The 19,535-nt window shown below is 36.6% G+C and overlaps 2 protein-coding genes and 1 long non-coding RNA gene across 3 annotated transcripts in view; 1 reads left to right on the top strand and 2 right to left on the bottom strand.

Annotated features, from left to right (window-relative positions):
• Positions 1-19,535, bottom strand: part of LOC119078978 (exostosin-1) — a 79,761-nt gene that overhangs the window by 10,959 nt on the left and 49,267 nt on the right. The window lies entirely within an intron of this gene.
• On the bottom strand, positions 9,214-12,451 carry LOC119078980 (alanine racemase 2-like). The gene is made up of 2 exons (XM_037186732.1): positions 11,539-12,451; positions 9,214-9,791 (listed from the first exon to the last, which is right to left on the bottom strand). Exons 1-2 carry the CDS (start codon positions 12,423-12,425, stop codon positions 9,434-9,436), a joined length of 1,245 nt encoding a protein of 414 aa, XP_037042627.1. The 5' UTR covers positions 12,426-12,451; the 3' UTR covers positions 9,214-9,433.
• On the top strand, positions 13,782-14,308 carry LOC119078982. The gene is made up of 2 exons (XR_005088094.1): positions 13,782-14,093; positions 14,162-14,308. It is a non-coding gene; the product is annotated as an uncharacterized LOC119078982 (long non-coding RNA).

Below are 19,535 nucleotides of genomic sequence, written 5' to 3'. Positions count from 1 at the left end.
GATTTCGTTTATACAGCTATTTGGATATATCAAATTCTGCTGGACATGAAAAATAAATTGGGTGTATAAACGAAATCTCAGTGTTTAGAGGCATACTGTAGAAGAATTTTTTGCTAAAAATAATATTTTTTAATGATAAAAATTGTGAATGCGTATTTTGGCGAAAAAAACATTTTTGTCATTTTCATAAAATACATGAAAATGTATGGAAAAATGACTTCAAAGTGGTCGCAAAAAAAATTCTCCCAGCCGTTTTTCTTATTATTGCTATTTTTGTAACCAGTCTACCTCCCCCTATTGAATTAGCAAAAAAAATCCGATGTGGTGCGACACTTCCATTTAAAGTTGGTTAAGGCACACCGTGCTGCGCTACCAAAACACATTCCAGTCGACATTCTTTGAAACACAAATTTGATTTGGAATTGACAGCCCGTGATGGTTTTGTGCTTTGTGCAAGTCATTTTCAGAGCAGAAAAAAGACGAAAAAGATATTATTTATGATTTGGGGTAGGGGGCCGTTCATAAATTACGTAACGCAAATACCCGGGGGGGGGGGGGTGTTGACCTGGCGTTACGGTCCATACATTTTTTTTAAAGTTCCATACATTTTAGCGTTACAGACCCGGGGGGGGGGGTCTGAAAATTATCAATTTTTGCGTTACGTAATTTATGAACGGCCCCTAGTGGCGCCGACTTTTATAGTATACAAAGACAACTGTTTGGCCTAATAAAATCTTAAACAGTTCACTACATTTTGTAGGAAATGTTTTCAGTCAGTAGCATTATCTGTGCCACTCATCCGTTTCATGCTCGTAAATTTGGTTACTTTTATGCTCAATTTCACTAACACAATTGACTGTCCTTGGTTACATGGCTAGCCAATAAGTTGATGTTCTCATAAGATAACAGTGGTACTTCATCTTCATTAGTCACGTATATCGTCGTGATGAAAATTTTATGAAGTTTTAATTGTAGAAATTTACCGTACTACTGTTCCAATTAAAATTTTACTAAATTATTCAGACTTGAAATATTGATGTAACTTCTCGGTTGTGCTAGTTGAAGACATCATAATACTGTTAAAATGAAATATGTTTGCTCGGTTCATTCACGATTCCTATTTTAAATTTCTTGCTTCGATGATTCGATGATACCTCGAGGTCTGTCTACTCTTACAATAAAACCAAATTGAAACAAGATTGTAGACCAAACACACAGGGAAAATATTTTTAATAAAATAAGTAGCAGATTTAATGAGTTTATAGTGATACATCTGCTGTTTAAAGTGAAGAGAAGATTTTCATCAAATAAGCTTAATTCGACATGTTTTCTAATTTGGTAGTTTTTGTAATTGATTCCACAAGAATTTGGTTAAACAAATGAAAATCTAGATTTTTCATTTTTGAATTTTGGTTATGAACTGCGAACAAAGATGACATAATAAAATAGAAAATCTAGATGTTCATTTGTTAAACAAATTTTGTGTTGACTCATTTACAAACATCCACAACTTCCAAAACATAAAACATGTAGAACTTTACCTTTCTCTCCCAGTAGAATAGAATCTGTGTTCCATTTTCGAGATTCATACAGCCGACATATCTCTCTGATTCGATTCTATTTAAAATACAAAACCTACAAGGCCATAGCTGCACTTTGTTCAAAGTAAATGCCAAATCTTGTGCGAATTTGGGTGAAACTTTTGCAATTTGTGAAAATCGATAAAAGTGTCTAACATACACCGAGCTACCTTCAATTTTTCAATGTTGAAGTTTGCAAGCACCAGGTGGTACACCATACAAATTCATACATATTCTCAATTACATGGGTGATAATACTCCCATGGTTTGAACAGCTGAAGTAAACTTAGTCACAACATAGCTGTAATTTGATCCGTTATTATTATTCTTCGGCGGTTAATCATGTCCGCACGTAAAGTAATTAATTTTTTCGACAGAGGACCTTTTGAAACTTGGAGAAATCACTTTTCTGGAAAATGTTTCTTCGAAAAATTCAGAGAATGGGCTGTACAGTTTTGGTTGGACAGGAGCGATTATAAAGTTCAATGAAGAGACAAACTTGTGAAAAGTAATGTGCTAATCCTGCGGAGCTACATAAATAATACAGTTAGAACGGCCAAAAATGTTGAGATTCCAGCGATTTTTAGAAGGAACTTCATTCCTGAGGTCAAATAAGGAAGAATAGCGAAATATGTTTTACTCTTCTACCACTCCCAACTGTAGAATTATAGGATTTTGAGGACTGTTGAATGTTTTTTTGGGCTCCCACCTGGACTTTAGAGATTATTGAAGTATGGTTCAATTACATCACGTCCCATATGATCAACCATGTTCACAGTTATAAAACTTCATGATATTCGGTGATTTTTCCGATTTTTCAGATCTCCGTCTGGAATTTTCGGATTATTAAAGTGCTAGGTGGCTTCTTAAAAAAATCAGATTCGGAACCTTCCAAAACATCACTTTTCTGGAACTTTTTTTTAAGTGATGTGGGTTCCTCAACCACTTCTGACGCAAATTTTTTGGAGTAAAATTGTTTTTGTTAAGATTGTTGAGTTCAGACGCACAATACATTACTATTAAAGGTATTAGTTATTTTGTAAGTACTACAAGGACTTGCGTCACCTTTACCCTTTCAGGGTTTTCTTTACTGATAGACGGAGCAGGAAGGACCTGAATCTACTCCAGAACATAATATCTATCATAAATGATGAACTAATTAGAAATTATTCCTAATTTCGGTTACGAGCAAAACCACCAACTCTGTTCTTCTGTAAGACTTTGTTGGTATTAAGTGAAGCTGTTTTCAAAAGCTTCATTAGAATAAGGACATTTGAAAGCGTAAAATAAAACCCTTGTACCACGCCTAATTAAAAAAGTTAAAGTGGAACGTGGTGTGGTTATACTCTGAAACGAATTAGCTTGATAAATGTTTTATACAGCAAGCTTCTCAGCTCCAATAATAATGAAGATAAATGGTGAGCCGCAGTGATACATTAACACAAAATAATAATGTTGTCATGGTTGGATAGTGGTAAAAACGGACAGGCATTTTCAATTTGTGCTCAAGACGCAAAAAGACAAAAAAAAGAGAGAAAAAAAAATTAGCACAGAAAATTGCCCGAACAAAAAAGTGTAACATCACATTCACATCTAACACTGTCGCCACAACAAATTGAATTGAATGGTGTCACTGTAAGAAAAAAGCATCACAAAATGTATATGGAATGTATATAATGCCATCGGTATACGTACATAAATAATCGTACACTACCATCATCATCATCAACGAACCTTTTTTTAGTGATTTAAAATACCATCAGAGTTCCTATTCTCAACTATAATAAAGCTCACTCTCTCTCTACCTACCTCTAGCTTTTCAGCATGTAAATATAACGTCTAACTGTATCAGATCATTCTATGTGCTACGTTTTCCATCAAAACAAGCCGTCAGAACAGTCGGAGCGTTTGCTGCGACTGTGTCCCGTACGACCCGTAAACCTATTACGTACGTGACCCTAGTGCATCCGTAGGCCTAATTCGTCCGTGATTCTAATTTTTCCGAAGCCCTAATACGTCTGCAACCTAATACAGCTATAACCCGTATGTGCCCGTTACGGCACGTGCAATTTTAATAAAAGTATTCATCTTAATAGTACCTCTCAAATAAAACCATTTACGAAGTAATTTAAGGAACCCAAATTTAAAACTTTTTCTATCACCATGTCCATATGCATGATATATGGAATACCTGAAACACCCCACACACATAACCAATTACTTCTGTGTTAACAGAAACTCTCATGTGTCATTTTTCCCAAAATATATAACTTTTTCTGTATACGTGAGAGTGTATTGGTGAGCTATGATATGAATCGGTCGGTAGGGAAAGTAAACGGTCGAGAAGGAAAGTAACGGTTGGGAAGGAAAGCACCAACACACTCTCACTATTACAGAAAAATATCTTTCAAAATACCCCAATACACACTCGATGTGTGTTTTCGCTTGGGCTTCGCCCGCGCGTGCACACACATCTTGTGTGTATTGGGGTATGTTGAAATATACTATTACTAAAATCCAATATGGCCGCCGGCAGCCATTTTGCTGAAATTCTGTCGAAATTTACTCGAGATATTGTCAAAATACTCCACGTTCACTGTACTCCCGTGTAGCCGGATACGAGTTCACTCCAAGGGACCCAGCTCACGCTCCGGTCAACCAAATTTCAAAAACTTTTTTTTTCCCTGATTGGTACGTTCCATACGTATCTATTAAAGCAAAAAATTTGCCCTTACCGTCTGTTTCGAATTCCACATGTTATGAACGGCAAGGTATTCTTATAAGCCCCCACCCAGTACTTCGTACAGGGCTAAAAACGTAGCATTCAAAATTGTGTGGAGGAAATCCCCTTTTCTCATATTTATGTACGGCAGTAATGAAATAAATAAAAAAAATTGTGTAGAGCTATAGCATTTTACGGTTCTTCTCTCAAATGCCATATCACTCTAGACGAGGCAACAAACCAATGTAAACCGTAATTTCCGGATTCGTAATCTCGTATATACTCTGGTTTTTTACGGGTTCATATTGATTTACAATAATATTTAAGCATCCCAGAGGTATACAGCACACATATAACACAATAACACACACATTGTGACCGGGGCTAATGCTTTTGTTGTAACAAGGAAGGAAATACGTGCGGACTCGCGTGATTTTAAAGAATAGTCAAATGAGTCGATTTGTATAAAATGGGTGGGAAGGTTTCCGATTTGTCGAGATAGGTAAACGTTTATCTACTCTGCTATTTACGATAAATATGCGTTGTCGGAATAAACAAGCTGTGAAAGCAAATAGATGTCGATAGGATAGAATGCTATCCGAACAATGTGCGATTAGTCACTGAATAATACGTTTTGTCGCTATTCGCACATTATCAACCTTTGCATTTGAGAAATTTTTCGAGAAAATTACACTGAAAATTGAGAAAATTACACTGAAAATTGAGAAAATTTCACACAAGTCAATAAAACATGGAAAATGTCGGAAAAATCAACAAAATTTGTTGTTTTCCGTGATTTTCTCGAATTCGAAGCCATTCCAGAAAATTGCGAAAACTTACAACTAACATTTGGAATATCTAGAAAATTCAAAAAACATTTCTCGAATTTACTTCATTTTCTCTGACAAACACGAGAAAATCATTGAAAATTTTTTCAAAGGCAGGTAAGGCTCGGAACAGCTCAAGTTTATATGAACCTGACCTGGATTTACCTAAAACCTGTCATGACCTGTACCTGATTCTAATAATTTTGACCTGAAACCTGCCAGGTGTACCAGAAATTATGTATGAAAATTTCAGGTCAACCTGACCTGAAGTTTCAGGTAAAGACATTTTTTGATCTCGATTGACCGATTTCGAGCACTAAAGGCTAGTGTTATAAAATATGTAGGTCGGTTGTAATCATCATTACAACGACTCACACTAACCGAGGGTGAAACTGCACGAGCAAACTCTGTCCTACACCTACTTTCATTGGCGTCTATTGTCACACTATTTCCTTGAATTTTCGAACTATTTCATTCTATTTGCGCACTATTTCCACCTATTGGTCGCCAATAGCAAATAGCACCTGTCGCAGTATATGCACGCGTAGCTTCCCTCGATCCTAAAGGCTTTTTAAAAAAGTGTATCAGGAAGGTGTTTGGCTCGATTCAAAAGAATTAATTCCTCTACAAAATGAAATGTGAAGGCGTTCCTGGTGATTCTAGCAATTTTATCCTTCTATCCTTCATTTGATTTATGAGAGTAGCGAAGAAGTGGCTATTCCCACATTGTGAGAACAGCCTACCCATTATAATGTGAGAGTGTGCAAATAGCAGTTCTTTTTCGAGGTTTCGTATGGGGCATTAAAGCCGTCAAAAATCTGAAGTCAAAATTTTTCCTTTGCTCAAACCATATATGAATTGTTGTCTTTAGCTGACTTTAAATCAATAATTTTTCGCTTCCTTCATCTTTAAAAATGTATTTCCTGCAACTCAAACCAAATTTACAACAAGAACCGTTAAAAAGTCACGGTGGTAATACAACGGAAACTATATGAACGTAATTCGATTGTCTTGATTGTAGGTGTGATGATTGCTCCATTTACGATGTTAGGGTTTGAAGGCTTCAAGCCATAATTTCTTAGTGTCGTTACGTTCAAATTGAAAGTTTCGATCAAACCTAATTTCAACGACAATATACATTTACTGTTCGGAACAACCAACGACCTGTTAATTATCTGGCGCCGTGAAGCATTGTAGCGTATTGAACACGGCTCTAAATTTTTAATTCTTTGAATTTATTACACGGTCACATTGTTATACATACATTATTATACATTGAATGGAAAAGGGAGATATTATCAAAATGTGACAATGAAAATGCTGTGTCAGTTTTGGATGTTTTCATTTAAGACATCCATTTTAAAGCAAAAGCACACACCACAGCGATGAGTATTATTTCGTTTTCATTTCCGTTTCACCTATATACGTACGTCGTACGTATTATATGTATACAGTTGACATGAAGCATGTAATTTGAAATTTGAAACATGTAAAGTTAAAAGGCACACCATCAGCTAACATACATATGTATCGTCTGAACAAATTTCAACACCCCCCACACTTTTACGGAAAATTTGCAAGCTCCGAAAACATATTTCATTTGAAAATCCCTCTCAAAACATGGCAAGTTATTAACGAAAATACAGACCGAAATGTAAGCTTTATACAATTTAGTGTTATGCATGCACTTAGGAAACGTCTAATTTCTTCATAACAGAACAAAAAATAATAAAAATTGGCAAGAAATTGGCTGCTTCTACATATCTATGTTAAAGATTAATGGTTTCTGTCAATAGTGGATTAAGTGACTGATAGGATTTGTATTTTTGCTCGTCATGATATGCTGTGTTGTAATTTGGTATATAATGTGGAAAATCAATGAATCAATGTTTCGTTATATTCACCGCACTTCCACGACTTTAAATCCGAATCCGACTCTTTTTTTTGGCTTTTACCGTATAATTATAGCGTTTATGGGGGGATTGCAAGCATTTACATTTCATAATGTGATAGCATGATGTGGTTTTTTGTGAAACGATTTCATTTTCCCTCTGTGTCTTAATTTGATGTAACAAAAACGCTGATCGAAGAAAAACACCTCCACTATATTCAGCAAAGGCGATTTCTCTCTCAATTGTAATTTTCTTGTTAGCTTTTAACTGGCAACGTATTTTTCACATTATGGAGATATAGTCCGGTACGTTGTGGCAATTCGTTCAATTTATGTTTGTAACTTTTTTTTCCTTATCTTGGACAAATGAGGAAATAATTTTTTTTTTCTAGAGAATGGAAAATCGATTTTCTGGCCGGAAAATTGAAAGTCAAATGCCTCCTGAACGATACAACATTTTTGATGAATTGAATGTGGAACAACTTTTAGTTAAGGGAAAATGGCGTCGATATATGAATTTTGCCAAAAAGTGTCCCAGAAAATTCCAAGTTTCGAGGTTACATAACACCGTCAATTTTAAATTGATTTCATTAAATGATTACTTCATGGAAAACTGAAGTTTAGTGCCTTACGGACGCGGCCCCTTACGAACGCGGCCGCACGCTGTTGACGCTAAGAATTATACGGCTCCTAGACCTAGGTTTTTCCAACATTATTCAGTGATTATAATTGAATCCTATCCTTAAAAAAGCTCAGGTCACTGTGGGTGCCAGCCAGAAGCGTTTCAAATGGTAATAACTGAACTGAAAAATAATTGAATTGTTTGCTTAGAGACCTTACTAACAGTCCTTTACTGCCAACAACAAGTGCAGTCTGAAACTGCTTAATGTGACTTCCGAACCACGCCTCGAAGTATGTATATATATTCTCTAAGGAATGTTAGGTGCATAATTGATATGTCACCTAAATGTAGGCTGGACAAATGGGCACAAATTAATCGTATGTGGGTTACGTCATGACGCGTCATACGAGTAATTCAGTGTAAAAATTATGCAGCTTGAGTGAACATTAGGGACTTTACCAGTGCGATATAATCGCTCGAAAAATTCCATGTGGAATCTTCTGACAAGGGAATCGAACCCGGATCATTTTGGTGAAAGTGTAGTACGTAACAGCTGAGTCCGTTAAAATATACATTTCAATATATTTAAGTCACTTTTGATGTTCCATCGTTCTCCCAGCTCTAGAACCTTAGAATATTACGCGATTTAATTAGATTTTTCTTCTTTTTTTTAGGTAATTGGAGATGAGTTCCTAATAACTGATATGAACTTGTAGATCCATCAGGCTTAATCCACTCTATCAAGCTTTCAATGATAAAGAATTTTTGATAAATGTTGCCTCGTTTAATAGATATTCGACTTTTGATTTTTTTTTTCTTTTTTTCATATAAACTGCTTGTACTGCTATTCTTCAGGAAAATATTCAGTTTTTCATGCTCAATCACGTGGGACAACGATTTTTTTTTTTTTGAAGAACGTATATCAAGTTGTCCGACTTTTCCTGACACATCGAGCCGGACTAATATGTTTAAATTTCATCTATGAGAATAGCAAGAAAATTGGCTCCGAATCGTATAAGAATATTGAAGAAAACGAGTAATCCGTTAATGATGATTGACAATAAAAGTAGGAAATTGAAAGGAAAAATGATTTTCAAACTTGCAATCTTTCGAATTTCCACTGCATTCTACCCAAATTTCAGTTTCAAGTTGTAAAAAAGGGAAACTGCAAACAAACACAAAATCAACGTAAAGTTTCCCATTCATAATGTTGGCTCACTCACACAGTTCCGTTATTGTAAACCGACTTTGCTTTTATCTTTTCAATTCACTGGAATGTTTACAAGCCAATTTCACGTTTGGTAATCAAAGAAAAGAAAGAAAAACCGACAAAAAAGTTTCACATTTATAATTAACAAAGCGCAAAGCTTTGACGAATTTTGTTTGGACTTTTCAGAGTTTGGGTGAAAAGTTACACGAAGATTTACATTCATTCGCATAAATGTTTTTAATTGCGAGAAACGAACTCGTTTTGGATTTTGTTTTGATTCTGTTTTCACCTCTCTCAAACAGACGATAGAAATTTTTGTCATTCTTCGGAAAATGAAAAACTTGCGAATAATAGGGAAACGTAACTCATTCTGCCAAAAGAAAATTTATTCTCAAATTCTCAAGCTGTGTAACTGTAAACACCAACACTTGTTCCTCAAACAACTTGTTGTCAGTACATGTTGTGTTCGATATCAATTCCTCCTAGGAATCGTCAGTTACAAGCGGCTTCGATTCGTGTAGCAAAGAGGAAGAGCAAATTGATCCAAAAGAAACTTTTATTGCTGGTGGTATCAGCTGTTATCAGTACATCAACAAATTGTTTTCGTAGTAAACCATTCGCCCATTCTGATAGTAAACTCTCGGAATTCTTGTACTCAACTGCGACGTTACTGAAGTGGCGCTACCACCACACATTTTTGCTATATCCTCGGCTGTAATCTCTTCCTGACCTTGACGACCAATGATGACCACTTTCTCCTCGACTGCTACCGGATACACTATTGTCACATTCACAAGCATCTGATCCATCATAATCCGTGTCACAATCGGCACTCGTACTCCTTTAATCAGTACCTCTCTTCGACCGTTACTACAGTCTCGGCTTAATCCATCTGCGAATCCCAATAGTACACCTGCAATCCAGTCATCTCCAGTAGCTGTAGAATTAACTTGGTAGCCAAGTTGTTGACCTTTAACTGGTTTGCGAATCGCAGACACAATCGATGTTAACGATAGGGCGGGTTTCGTGAACGGCATAAATCCAGAGATAGCAGAGCCTGGCCTCACCATATCCATAAACGCTTCTTCGCCCAACAGCTCTATGGATTTGGAAGCGGCCATGTGAGCAATGGGAATATTTATCACCTTACGCGCTAGATTTACGACCCTTCTGAATGTGTTCAACTGATCTCTGGCATATTGTTTGTTTGCCTCCGACAAATTCGGATAGTCGCTTAGCGATCCAAAGTGACTGAAAACCCCTTCTACTTCGACTTTAGGATAAAAACCATTTCGAATTGTCGTCGCAAACGGTACTAGGTCTTCCGCTTCCAGACCGATTCTGTTCATGCCAGTGTTGACTTTAATGTGAATTTTAACGCGTCGTCTACTGTACCACGCTTTTCGTTGAATAGCGTCAAGCACCTCTTTCGTATACACTGCAAGAGTTAAATTGTAGCGAATCGCTAGCTCAATTCCACCGTCACTAGCTGCGGTGTAGCCGAGAACAAGAATGGGTACATTGATGCCATGGTTTCGTAGATGCACTCCTTCGTCAACGAAAGCAACTGCTAAATATTTCACTCCGAGTCCGACCACAGTTTTTGACACAGCAACGGCTCCAACACCATAGGCGTTAGCTTTTACGACAACCATAATTGGATGGTTCTGAGGTAGTTTTTTAACCAGCTGCTGATAATTGTATTTGACGGCATCGAGGTCAATGTGGATCGTTGACTCACGACCTTGGCTAACTTTTAACAAGCTTTCTGTACATTTCACGACCAAAAACATTGAAAAAATCAAGCGAAGGAAACGAGAATTCATTTTCTAAGATAAACACGAATGTACCAAGAGACAGAGAAAATGTTATAGCCACTCAGAGTCGATAGCAGTTTTGCACTAATAATTTTAATTGATTTGAATTGTCACAGGTGTTAGCCAAATTAAGGAGGGTCCGTTCATAAGTTACGTAATGCAAAAATCAGGATTTTTAAGATTCCCTTCCTCCTGTCACGCTAAATGTATGAGAAATTACAAAAAACGAATGGAACCTCACGTAAGCTTTATATATCCTCCCCCTCTTACATTACGCAATTTATGAACGACCCCTTGCGACGCATTGTATCGGCAAATGATTGAAAAATGCTGGCAGACATGTTTAATTAGTCTATTGCGCAACGAGCGAAAATATTTTCCATGACAGTTTTTTAAAAAAGATTCCGTTTTGTTGTTGCCAGATCTTAACAATCAACGGGTTCATTCAAAACAGCTGAGCAAACCAATTGAAAGAACTTTTTTTATTGCTTTCCCGTCCGATGTCGACATGAGTTACTTCAATCAGTACATCAACAAATTGTTTTCGTAATACACAACTCGCCCATTCCTATAGTAAACCCTCGGAATTCGTCTACTCAACTGCGACGATATGGAAAGATCGGTACCGCCGCACATATTTGCAATGTCTATAACCGTTATTTCTTCCTGACCTTGACGACCAATGACAACCACTTTATCTCCCTCCTTAACCGGATACACATTCGTCGCATTTACAAGCAACTGATCCATCATAATCCCCGACACAATCGGCACTCGTACGCCTTTTATCAGTACTTCTTCCTTTCCGTTACTACAGTCCGGTCTCAACCCATCGCCATATCCTAATGGGATAGCTGCTATCCAGTCATGTAACGTTTTCTTCATAACCGAGTTGTTGACCTTTCGCTGGCTTGCGAATCGCTGAAACAATTGACGTTAGCGATAGGGCTGGTCTAGCGAACGGCATGAACCCATTAATGGAAGAGCCTGGTCTCACCATGTCCAGAAAACCTTCTTTACCAAAGAACTCGATGGAATTGGAAGAGGCTATGTGAGCTATGGGAATTCGCATCACCTTACGGGCTAGATTTACGACCCTTTTGAATATTTTCAACTGATTTCTGGCATATTGCTTGTCTGGTTCTGACAAAAATGGATAATCGAGAGATGCAAAGTGACTGAAAACGCCTTCCAATTCAACTGCAGTGTAAAATCCATTTTTAATGGTCTGCACAAAGGGCACAAGCTGATCCGGTTCCAAGCCGATTCTATTCATCCCAGTGTTGACTTTAATGTGAATTTTAACACGACATTGACTGTGCCATGCCTTGAGTTGAATGGCATCAAGCACCTCTTTCGTGAACACCGTAATCGTTAAACTGTAACGAATCGCCAGCTCAATCCCTTCATCACCAGCTGCAGTGTATCCAAGAACCAGAATGGGTGCATCGATTCCATGCTTTCGTAGATGTACTCCCTCGTCAACGAAAGCAACTGCTAAATATTTCGCTCCAAGCTCTAGTACAGTTTTCGCGACAGCAACAGCCCCAACACCATAGGCATTAGCTTTTACCACAGCCATGACTGGATGGTTCGGGGGTAGTTTTTTCAGCAACTGCTGATAATTGTGTTCAATAGCATCGAGGTCTATGTGGATCGTTGACTCACGGCCTTGACTGATTTTTACCGAACTTCCTGTACCTTTAACGATCAACAGTATGAACGAAAGAATCGAGCGAAGGAAAAGAGAATTCATTTTCTTTAATGTTAAAGTTGACTTTGTAGACGTTGTTATTGTGCAGACTAATTGTCACAAGTGTTACCCAGATTCAATACGACGTACTAATATATTGGCATTGTTATTTGCCAATATAATTAAGTCATTAAAACGTATCGACACGATTCCATTTACATATATCGGTAAACAATATAGACACAGAGCCGCACATAGTATTTATTGATGCGGTAATCGTGCCAAAATTGACCCAATTAAGGTAGCTTTTAACTTCTGTTCCTCTTTAACGTGTAATGTATATATGTCGTTACAGACAAATTGGGGCCAATACAGAAAGTTGATAGCATAAAAGATTATCCAATGTGTAATCCATAATAAAATTGTGCAAATTCTGTTTCGGACACATAAGTTTGGCTTTTGTGAGAATATGTTTTAATTCATTCTATGAGGTGAGGATTATGTTATATGATGGTGTCGTATAACCAGGAACTATTTTTGGAAAAACGTTTTCGCTCATTTTCCTTAATTTTCCGATTTTTTTTTATTGACATTTTTTTTGGAAAATATTAGAAAATTTGTGAAAACAGGAAAAGATTTTTGGTTTATTTTCCTAAATTTTCCTATATTTTCCTATTTCCTTAACTTTCAGTTGATCCACTAAAACGCATTTACGTCTAGCAGCTTCAACCGTATAAAAAAAAATTGATTGTATGTCTGGATCAGCTGAAAAACAGCTGAAGCAAATTTATGCTGAAATTTCAGTGCCTCAATGGAAAAATGTGCGAATTTGCCCAATAAAACAAAACAACAAACAGAAAAAAAGTGGAAAATTTAGGAAACTACGCGACAGTACCATATAATGCCTGCAGGAATGCACGGAAAATTCGTGGATTTCATTAAAGGCTGTGTAACTTATAATGTGGCTGCAGTTCTTAAAATATAGCTGCAAGACTTATAAAAATATAGCTACTGGACGCATATCCTATTAATGTTGGTTATTTACCTGCAATGTGAGTTACACAACTATATTATAGATTACTACATTATGCATCGACAACACATGTTATAGCTAGGATTTGCATATTGTGGCTGTGTACTCTATATCATAGCTGTGTAACGCATATTTGACGTTTGAAAAATATAGCTGTGTGCTGCATATCATAAAATGTATGGGACCATGCAAGTTGTGATTCGTACTGACGCTTGGTCGGACTCAATGTTAACAGATAAAGAAAAATCGTAAAATAGCTTGGCTGATTTTAATAAAGCTTGATTGTCAGGTTATAGAAATACCTCTTCAATAGTCAAAATCCGTGGAAACACAGACGAATGAAAGTATATATCAGAAATTTCAATACATTAGAAACGAATTAAGCGAAGTAACTGCTCCCAAATGTCAAACTAGGCATTTCACAGAAAACAATCGAATTGGCGATTCTTCACGCAGGCAGTCTCAATTCACTTTCTTTCAGAACCTGAAACAATGCTCCAATGACAACTCACCAAAGTAAAAATGCTAAATATGAAAACTACAGACTTGAATTAGGCTGTGTGCCTTATAATATAGCTGCAGAATTTATATTGCGGTAACAACGCTTCGAAATAAGAACGTGTTAAAGCGCAAGCAAAATTAGCACAACAGCAGCATAGGTGACGGTCGGATTCTCAGGTTAAGCATCAATGGGCGCGGTTAGTACTTGGATGGGTGACCGCAAAATTCATGAAAGTTTAGGAAAAATTTTTATTTCTCGAGATAGATTTGAAACGCGTCTCACAGCTATAATATAAGTTACACAGCTATTTTAACTACAGTCTTCGCAATATGCATTACACAGCTATATGCCAAAAAATGGGGGTGCTAAGTCCACTTATAGATCTCACACGCATATTGGGATTTTCCGTGTGGACAAAGAAAACCACCTTCTAGAGCTCGTGGATACCTTTCCAAAGAATCACATTTCATCCTATTTTTAGAACTACTAAAACACAAAGGAAAGCGTTACGAAGATATTTTAAATTCGTTTTAGTGTGATACACAGGGACGTGCTTAGCTTGCTGTAATTATGTTAGTGAAAGTATACACAGGACATTCGAAGTTAGCTCTGGTATAAGAATAGTCTTTGAATACTACACATTCTTTTTGATTGAAGAGGAGCACCATATTCAAATAAAATACCTTTCGCATTCATCTCGCCTGGAAATTATCCAATTCAAGTTGAAGGAATTATAATAAATTACGAAAATATTAAATTAATCGTCTAAAAGGTTGTTTTCTTGGTCCATTCCCGCAGCTCTGTAGATGTACTTCTGTAGTTTGTATAGATTACAAGGAGAACAAAATACTGAGAAGGATGCTGCCTCAATAATTTGTCGTGATGAAATGCCACTTAGTAATCCAAAGTTCGAAATGACCAAGTTTCTGAAGAGTTGACGGAAATACCAGACACTATGTTTGAGAAATACATCTAAACAACTACTTGAAATTATGTTTCGTTCAATCAAACCAGTACATGTCTTTGCAATGGATAATAGTTCCGAATGAAAAAGTCTCGAACTAAAACTAAAAGCCGTGGCTACACTTCACGAGTATAACTAACACGAGCACTGAGTTTTACCGATAGAGCTTTCAATTTTGATTAAGTACAAAGTATGACAAGTTTATTAACGAATATATAAAACGGAAACGTTGCTTTTTATACTTAGCATGCAAGCGTTGAGAAAACATCTAATTTCCTTATAGCAACAAAAAAAGTGAAAGAATTGTATATCGGTTAAAGATTAATGGTTATCTGTCAATATAATCCACCATCCGCCAGTGACTGATTGGATTTTTATTTTCACTCTTCACGGAGTGCTGTGGTAATTTAGCAGTTTGAATTTGTCCAGAAATGACGTCTATGCAAAGGGAAGAAGGGGGAGGGGAGAGATATTAACTTTTTTGAAACCATTTAACAGACGAATTCTTCAAACAACATTCAGAGATCCATAAAATTTCTGTAATATTCATTTGTTATCCGATTTTAGATTCTACGGACAACCCATATTTCGGTAAAAAATCAACTTAAATCCAAAGCGTTCGCTATGCCTTTATCATTAGGGGTTGTAGAGTGGAAATACTAAAATTTCATTATAATGTGCTCGTTGCTCATTTACCTAATAGAAGCGCGCTCTTCGTGGAAATGTCTTTACGAATGACGAGTCATATTTCCATTGCAATTTTCCTTTTTAGAGTTCAATCAGTGGCACGCTGAAATATAGCCTGTGCGTTGAAATATGGTCTATTCTGCATGATTGATAATTCTCTTCTCAAGCTCAAGAGAGATAATTTTTCAACCGAAAAATGAAAATATTTGCGTGTTAGTCGAACCAAAATTCTAAAATGCTCGATTTTCGCAGAGTATATTTTACCTATAGGTTAACTCAGTGCCATCATTTTCATTTTTAGTTCTTTCAAAAATAATGTCTGTACAACTCATGGAGTTACGCTCGAGCCATGACATGGTGGAGTTTTCATTTTTACACGATTCTGGGGGGCTGAGTCCATTCTATGTTATTTATTAGTGTCTATCAACACAGTATCGGCGGTACCATGTCACCTCAGAAATGTGTCTGTGAGTCGACCGGGCACTATTTTTGGAAAAACATTTTCCAATATTATCTTGAAGTTTCATGCATTTTCTTCAATTTTCCCAAAAAATATTCTCATGGAAATACTTTGGTTAGAGCTCTAATCGACGCAGTTATGTCTACACTCACTTCAGGCGTTTATCTCCGTTTACGATCAAACAATGAAAACTTCTTCCATTTTTCTTGTTGTAAAGTTAACGGAGACTCAAACGGAGTGACTGTGATTGGATCTAGCTTTACGAATTTGTCACCAGCCAAAATACATCAAAAAGTGAAATTCATTTACAGACTTCTTCACTTTGAAGTAGAAAAAAGAGATCGAGGGTTACTAATTGGTATTAATTGAAGAAGAAGAAAAAATGCCGAGAGAACTCGTGAGAGAAGAAATCTATCCTCGAACTGAAAAACACTCGTTGATCCACGTTCGTTTATAAGGGAAAATGGTCTCATTATAAAAGTTTTCATCTTTCTAGTTTCCATTGCATATCTAATCTATTCTCAAATTTCTAATCCAGGGCCTAATTTTTAATTCATCAATTTCATTAAAGACCATCTTAATGAGTCGTGATTTTCATCGAATTTATTATTCTTTTAGAGAAATTCAGAGATTTTAATGAACTAAATGTAGGCCCTGATCCGTTCAAATTTGAATAAAGAGTACAAGCAAGCAAAAATACGAACTCGAATTTTGCCTTTAAACATTTTGTTCACAATTTGCTATTGTGAACCGAATTCGCCATTATCTTTTCATTGCGGAGTGGAATGTTTACGAGTCAATTTTACATTCATAGAAAGAAGAAAATGGGGAAAAAGTTTCACATTATAATTAATACCAAAGCACAAAGCTTTGACGAAACTGGTTCGGACTTTTTAAACTTTGGTTAAAGTTGGACGGAAAATTTTAACATTTTTATTCTCGAAAAATTTTTTAATTGCGAAAAGAAGTCATTTGGATTCGGTTTTCACCTATCTCAAACAGACGAAAGAAACTTTTTTTACATTCCTTGGAAACATTAAAATTTACGAGCATAACCGTCTGCTGAACAAAACTTTTTTTTTAATTTTCTCACTGCAAGCAACAAACTATAACATGACATTGACGCAATCAGTACATCAACAAATTGTTTTCGTAATAAACCACTCGCCCATTTTTGTAGTAAACCCTCGGAATTCTTCCACTCAACTGTGACGTAACTGAATGAGCGCTACTGCCACACATATTTGCAACGTCTTGAACAGTGATTTCTTCCTGACCCTGACGACCAATAATGACTACTTGATCATCAATTTTAACCGGATACACATCGGTTGCATTCACCAACATCTGATCCATCATAATCCCCGGCACAATCGGCACTCGTACACCTTTCAGTAGAATTTCTCCTCGACAGTCTTGCGTCAGGGCATCCGCGAATCCCAATGTTACAGTTCCTATCCAGTCATGGCCTGTAGCTACGGAATTCACTTCATAGCCGAGCTGTTGACCTTTTGATGGTTTGCGAATTGCTGAAATGATCGATGTTAGCGACAGAGCGGGTTTCGTAAATGGTCTGAATCCTAAAATGGAACCACCTGGTCTCACCATGTCCAAAAAAGATTCTTCGCCGAAGTACTCTATGAATTCGTCGCTCGCCATATGAGCGATGGGAATATTAATTACCTCCCGAGCTGCCTTAACAACACTTTTAAATGTGTTCAATTGATCTCGGGCATATTGCCTCTGAGAGTCTTCCAAGTTCGAATGATTTCCTAGCGATAAATGACTGTAAACGCCCTCTACATCAACTGCTGGGTAGAATCCATTTTTAATTGTCTCTACAAATGGCACAAGTTCATCCGGTTCCAAACCGAGTCTGTTCAAGCCAGTGTTTACCTTTATGTGAATTCTACCACGCCTTTGACTGTACCAAGCTTTGAATTGAATGGCATCAAGGACCTCTTTCGTATATACTGTGAGGGTCAGATTGTAGCGGATTGCAAGTTCGATTGCTTGTTCAGAAGCTGGGGTGTAGCCAAGAACTAGAATGGGTGCATTCATTCCATGGTTTCGTAGATAGACTCCCTCATCAACGAATGCAACGGCTAAATACTTTGCTCCGAGTTCTAGCACAGTTTTCGAAACAGCGACAGACCCGATACCATAGGCGTTAGCTTTGACCACAACCATAACTGGATGGTTCGGGGTTAGTTTTTTGACAAACTGCTGATAATTGTATTCGATGGAGTCAAGATCTATGTGAATCGTGGTCTCACGACCTTGACTGATTTTTACCGAATGTTCTGTACATTTGGCAATGGAACATATCAACGATAATATCAAGAAAATGAGAATAGAATTCATTTTTCTTAATTAAAATTGACCGTAAATTGAGACAGATCAAGATGGTGCAGTTACTCCGATATGTTTCACGTTAGTGATAAGACTAAACATTTGAATTGTGACAGGTTTTTTGGGCGAATAGATAAAACAATTCGGCATCTTATATAACACACAGAGCCGCACAAAGAATTTGTTGATTAGGACATAAAGTAAAAATTGGTTAAGGTAGCTTGAAACTTGCGTTCAGCTAGAACAGTTGCACAGGTAGTAAATTTCTCAATATGGTTTTAAGTATGCAAAGATATCTGAGCGAATGGGGAATTTTATTAAAATAAGTACGGTCCGAACTGTACGAAAGACCAGCGCCAATAGATCGAAAGCTTTTCTGCAACAGGCGATATTTCAGCGCATTGATCTAACTCGACAACAAAGACATTAAAACTGTAACATGCGGATCTGACTAGCGTTCTGTGCATTACAAATTCTTGTTTCCAGACTGTAATTTTTCATTACAATTTGTCCAATTATTTGGTTTGCATAATTAACTCTAAGATAAACACGAACTCGAACAATGAAGGCTATGTCATTGCGACTTTTATAAATGGTTATTTTGGAAACGGTTTAAAGTTTTAGTCGGATAAAAACATTATTCGCTCAAGTAATTACATGTTTAATTAATCGATCATAGTTCATACCAAAGTTTTGAATTAAAATAGATTGTATCTTAACACTTCTCGAGGAACACAAGGACGAATTTTCTCCGTTTCCTAAATATATTCGTGTGCATTCTTTGCGGTTTATGCGGTAATTTAAAATTTTATTTTATTTTAAAATAAGTGTGGTTGACTGCATCAGAATACTAAAACCTCCAGTGATTCATGAAAATTTCAAATGAAAGTAATTTTCAATAAGAAAAACCACTCCGGAAAAGTTGTTCCAGGATTCCTTCCTCTGAGTTCGTTGGAGTTTGGATTTTCTTAAAACTAAAATGCAAACACGTTATAAGGACGAAGTTATTTTGAGTTAGATTATTTAATTGACGGTTGAGTAAACAACGTAACAGGGGTCATTTTCAGGGGAATTTTTTTTCGAGAATTTTCAATAATTTTGAGAATAATCGAGAATTTAAAGAAAAAAACAAGAATTTCAAAAAAGGAGGTTAATGTTCAGCACAATTTTATTGA

This window comes from Bradysia coprophila, unplaced genomic scaffold (assembly GCF_014529535.1).
Source record: "Bradysia coprophila strain Holo2 unplaced genomic scaffold, BU_Bcop_v1 contig_297, whole genome shotgun sequence".
Classification (NCBI taxonomy): domain Eukaryota; kingdom Metazoa; phylum Arthropoda; class Insecta; order Diptera; family Sciaridae; genus Bradysia; species Bradysia coprophila.
This window is presented reverse-complemented; position numbering and strand designations above follow the sequence as displayed.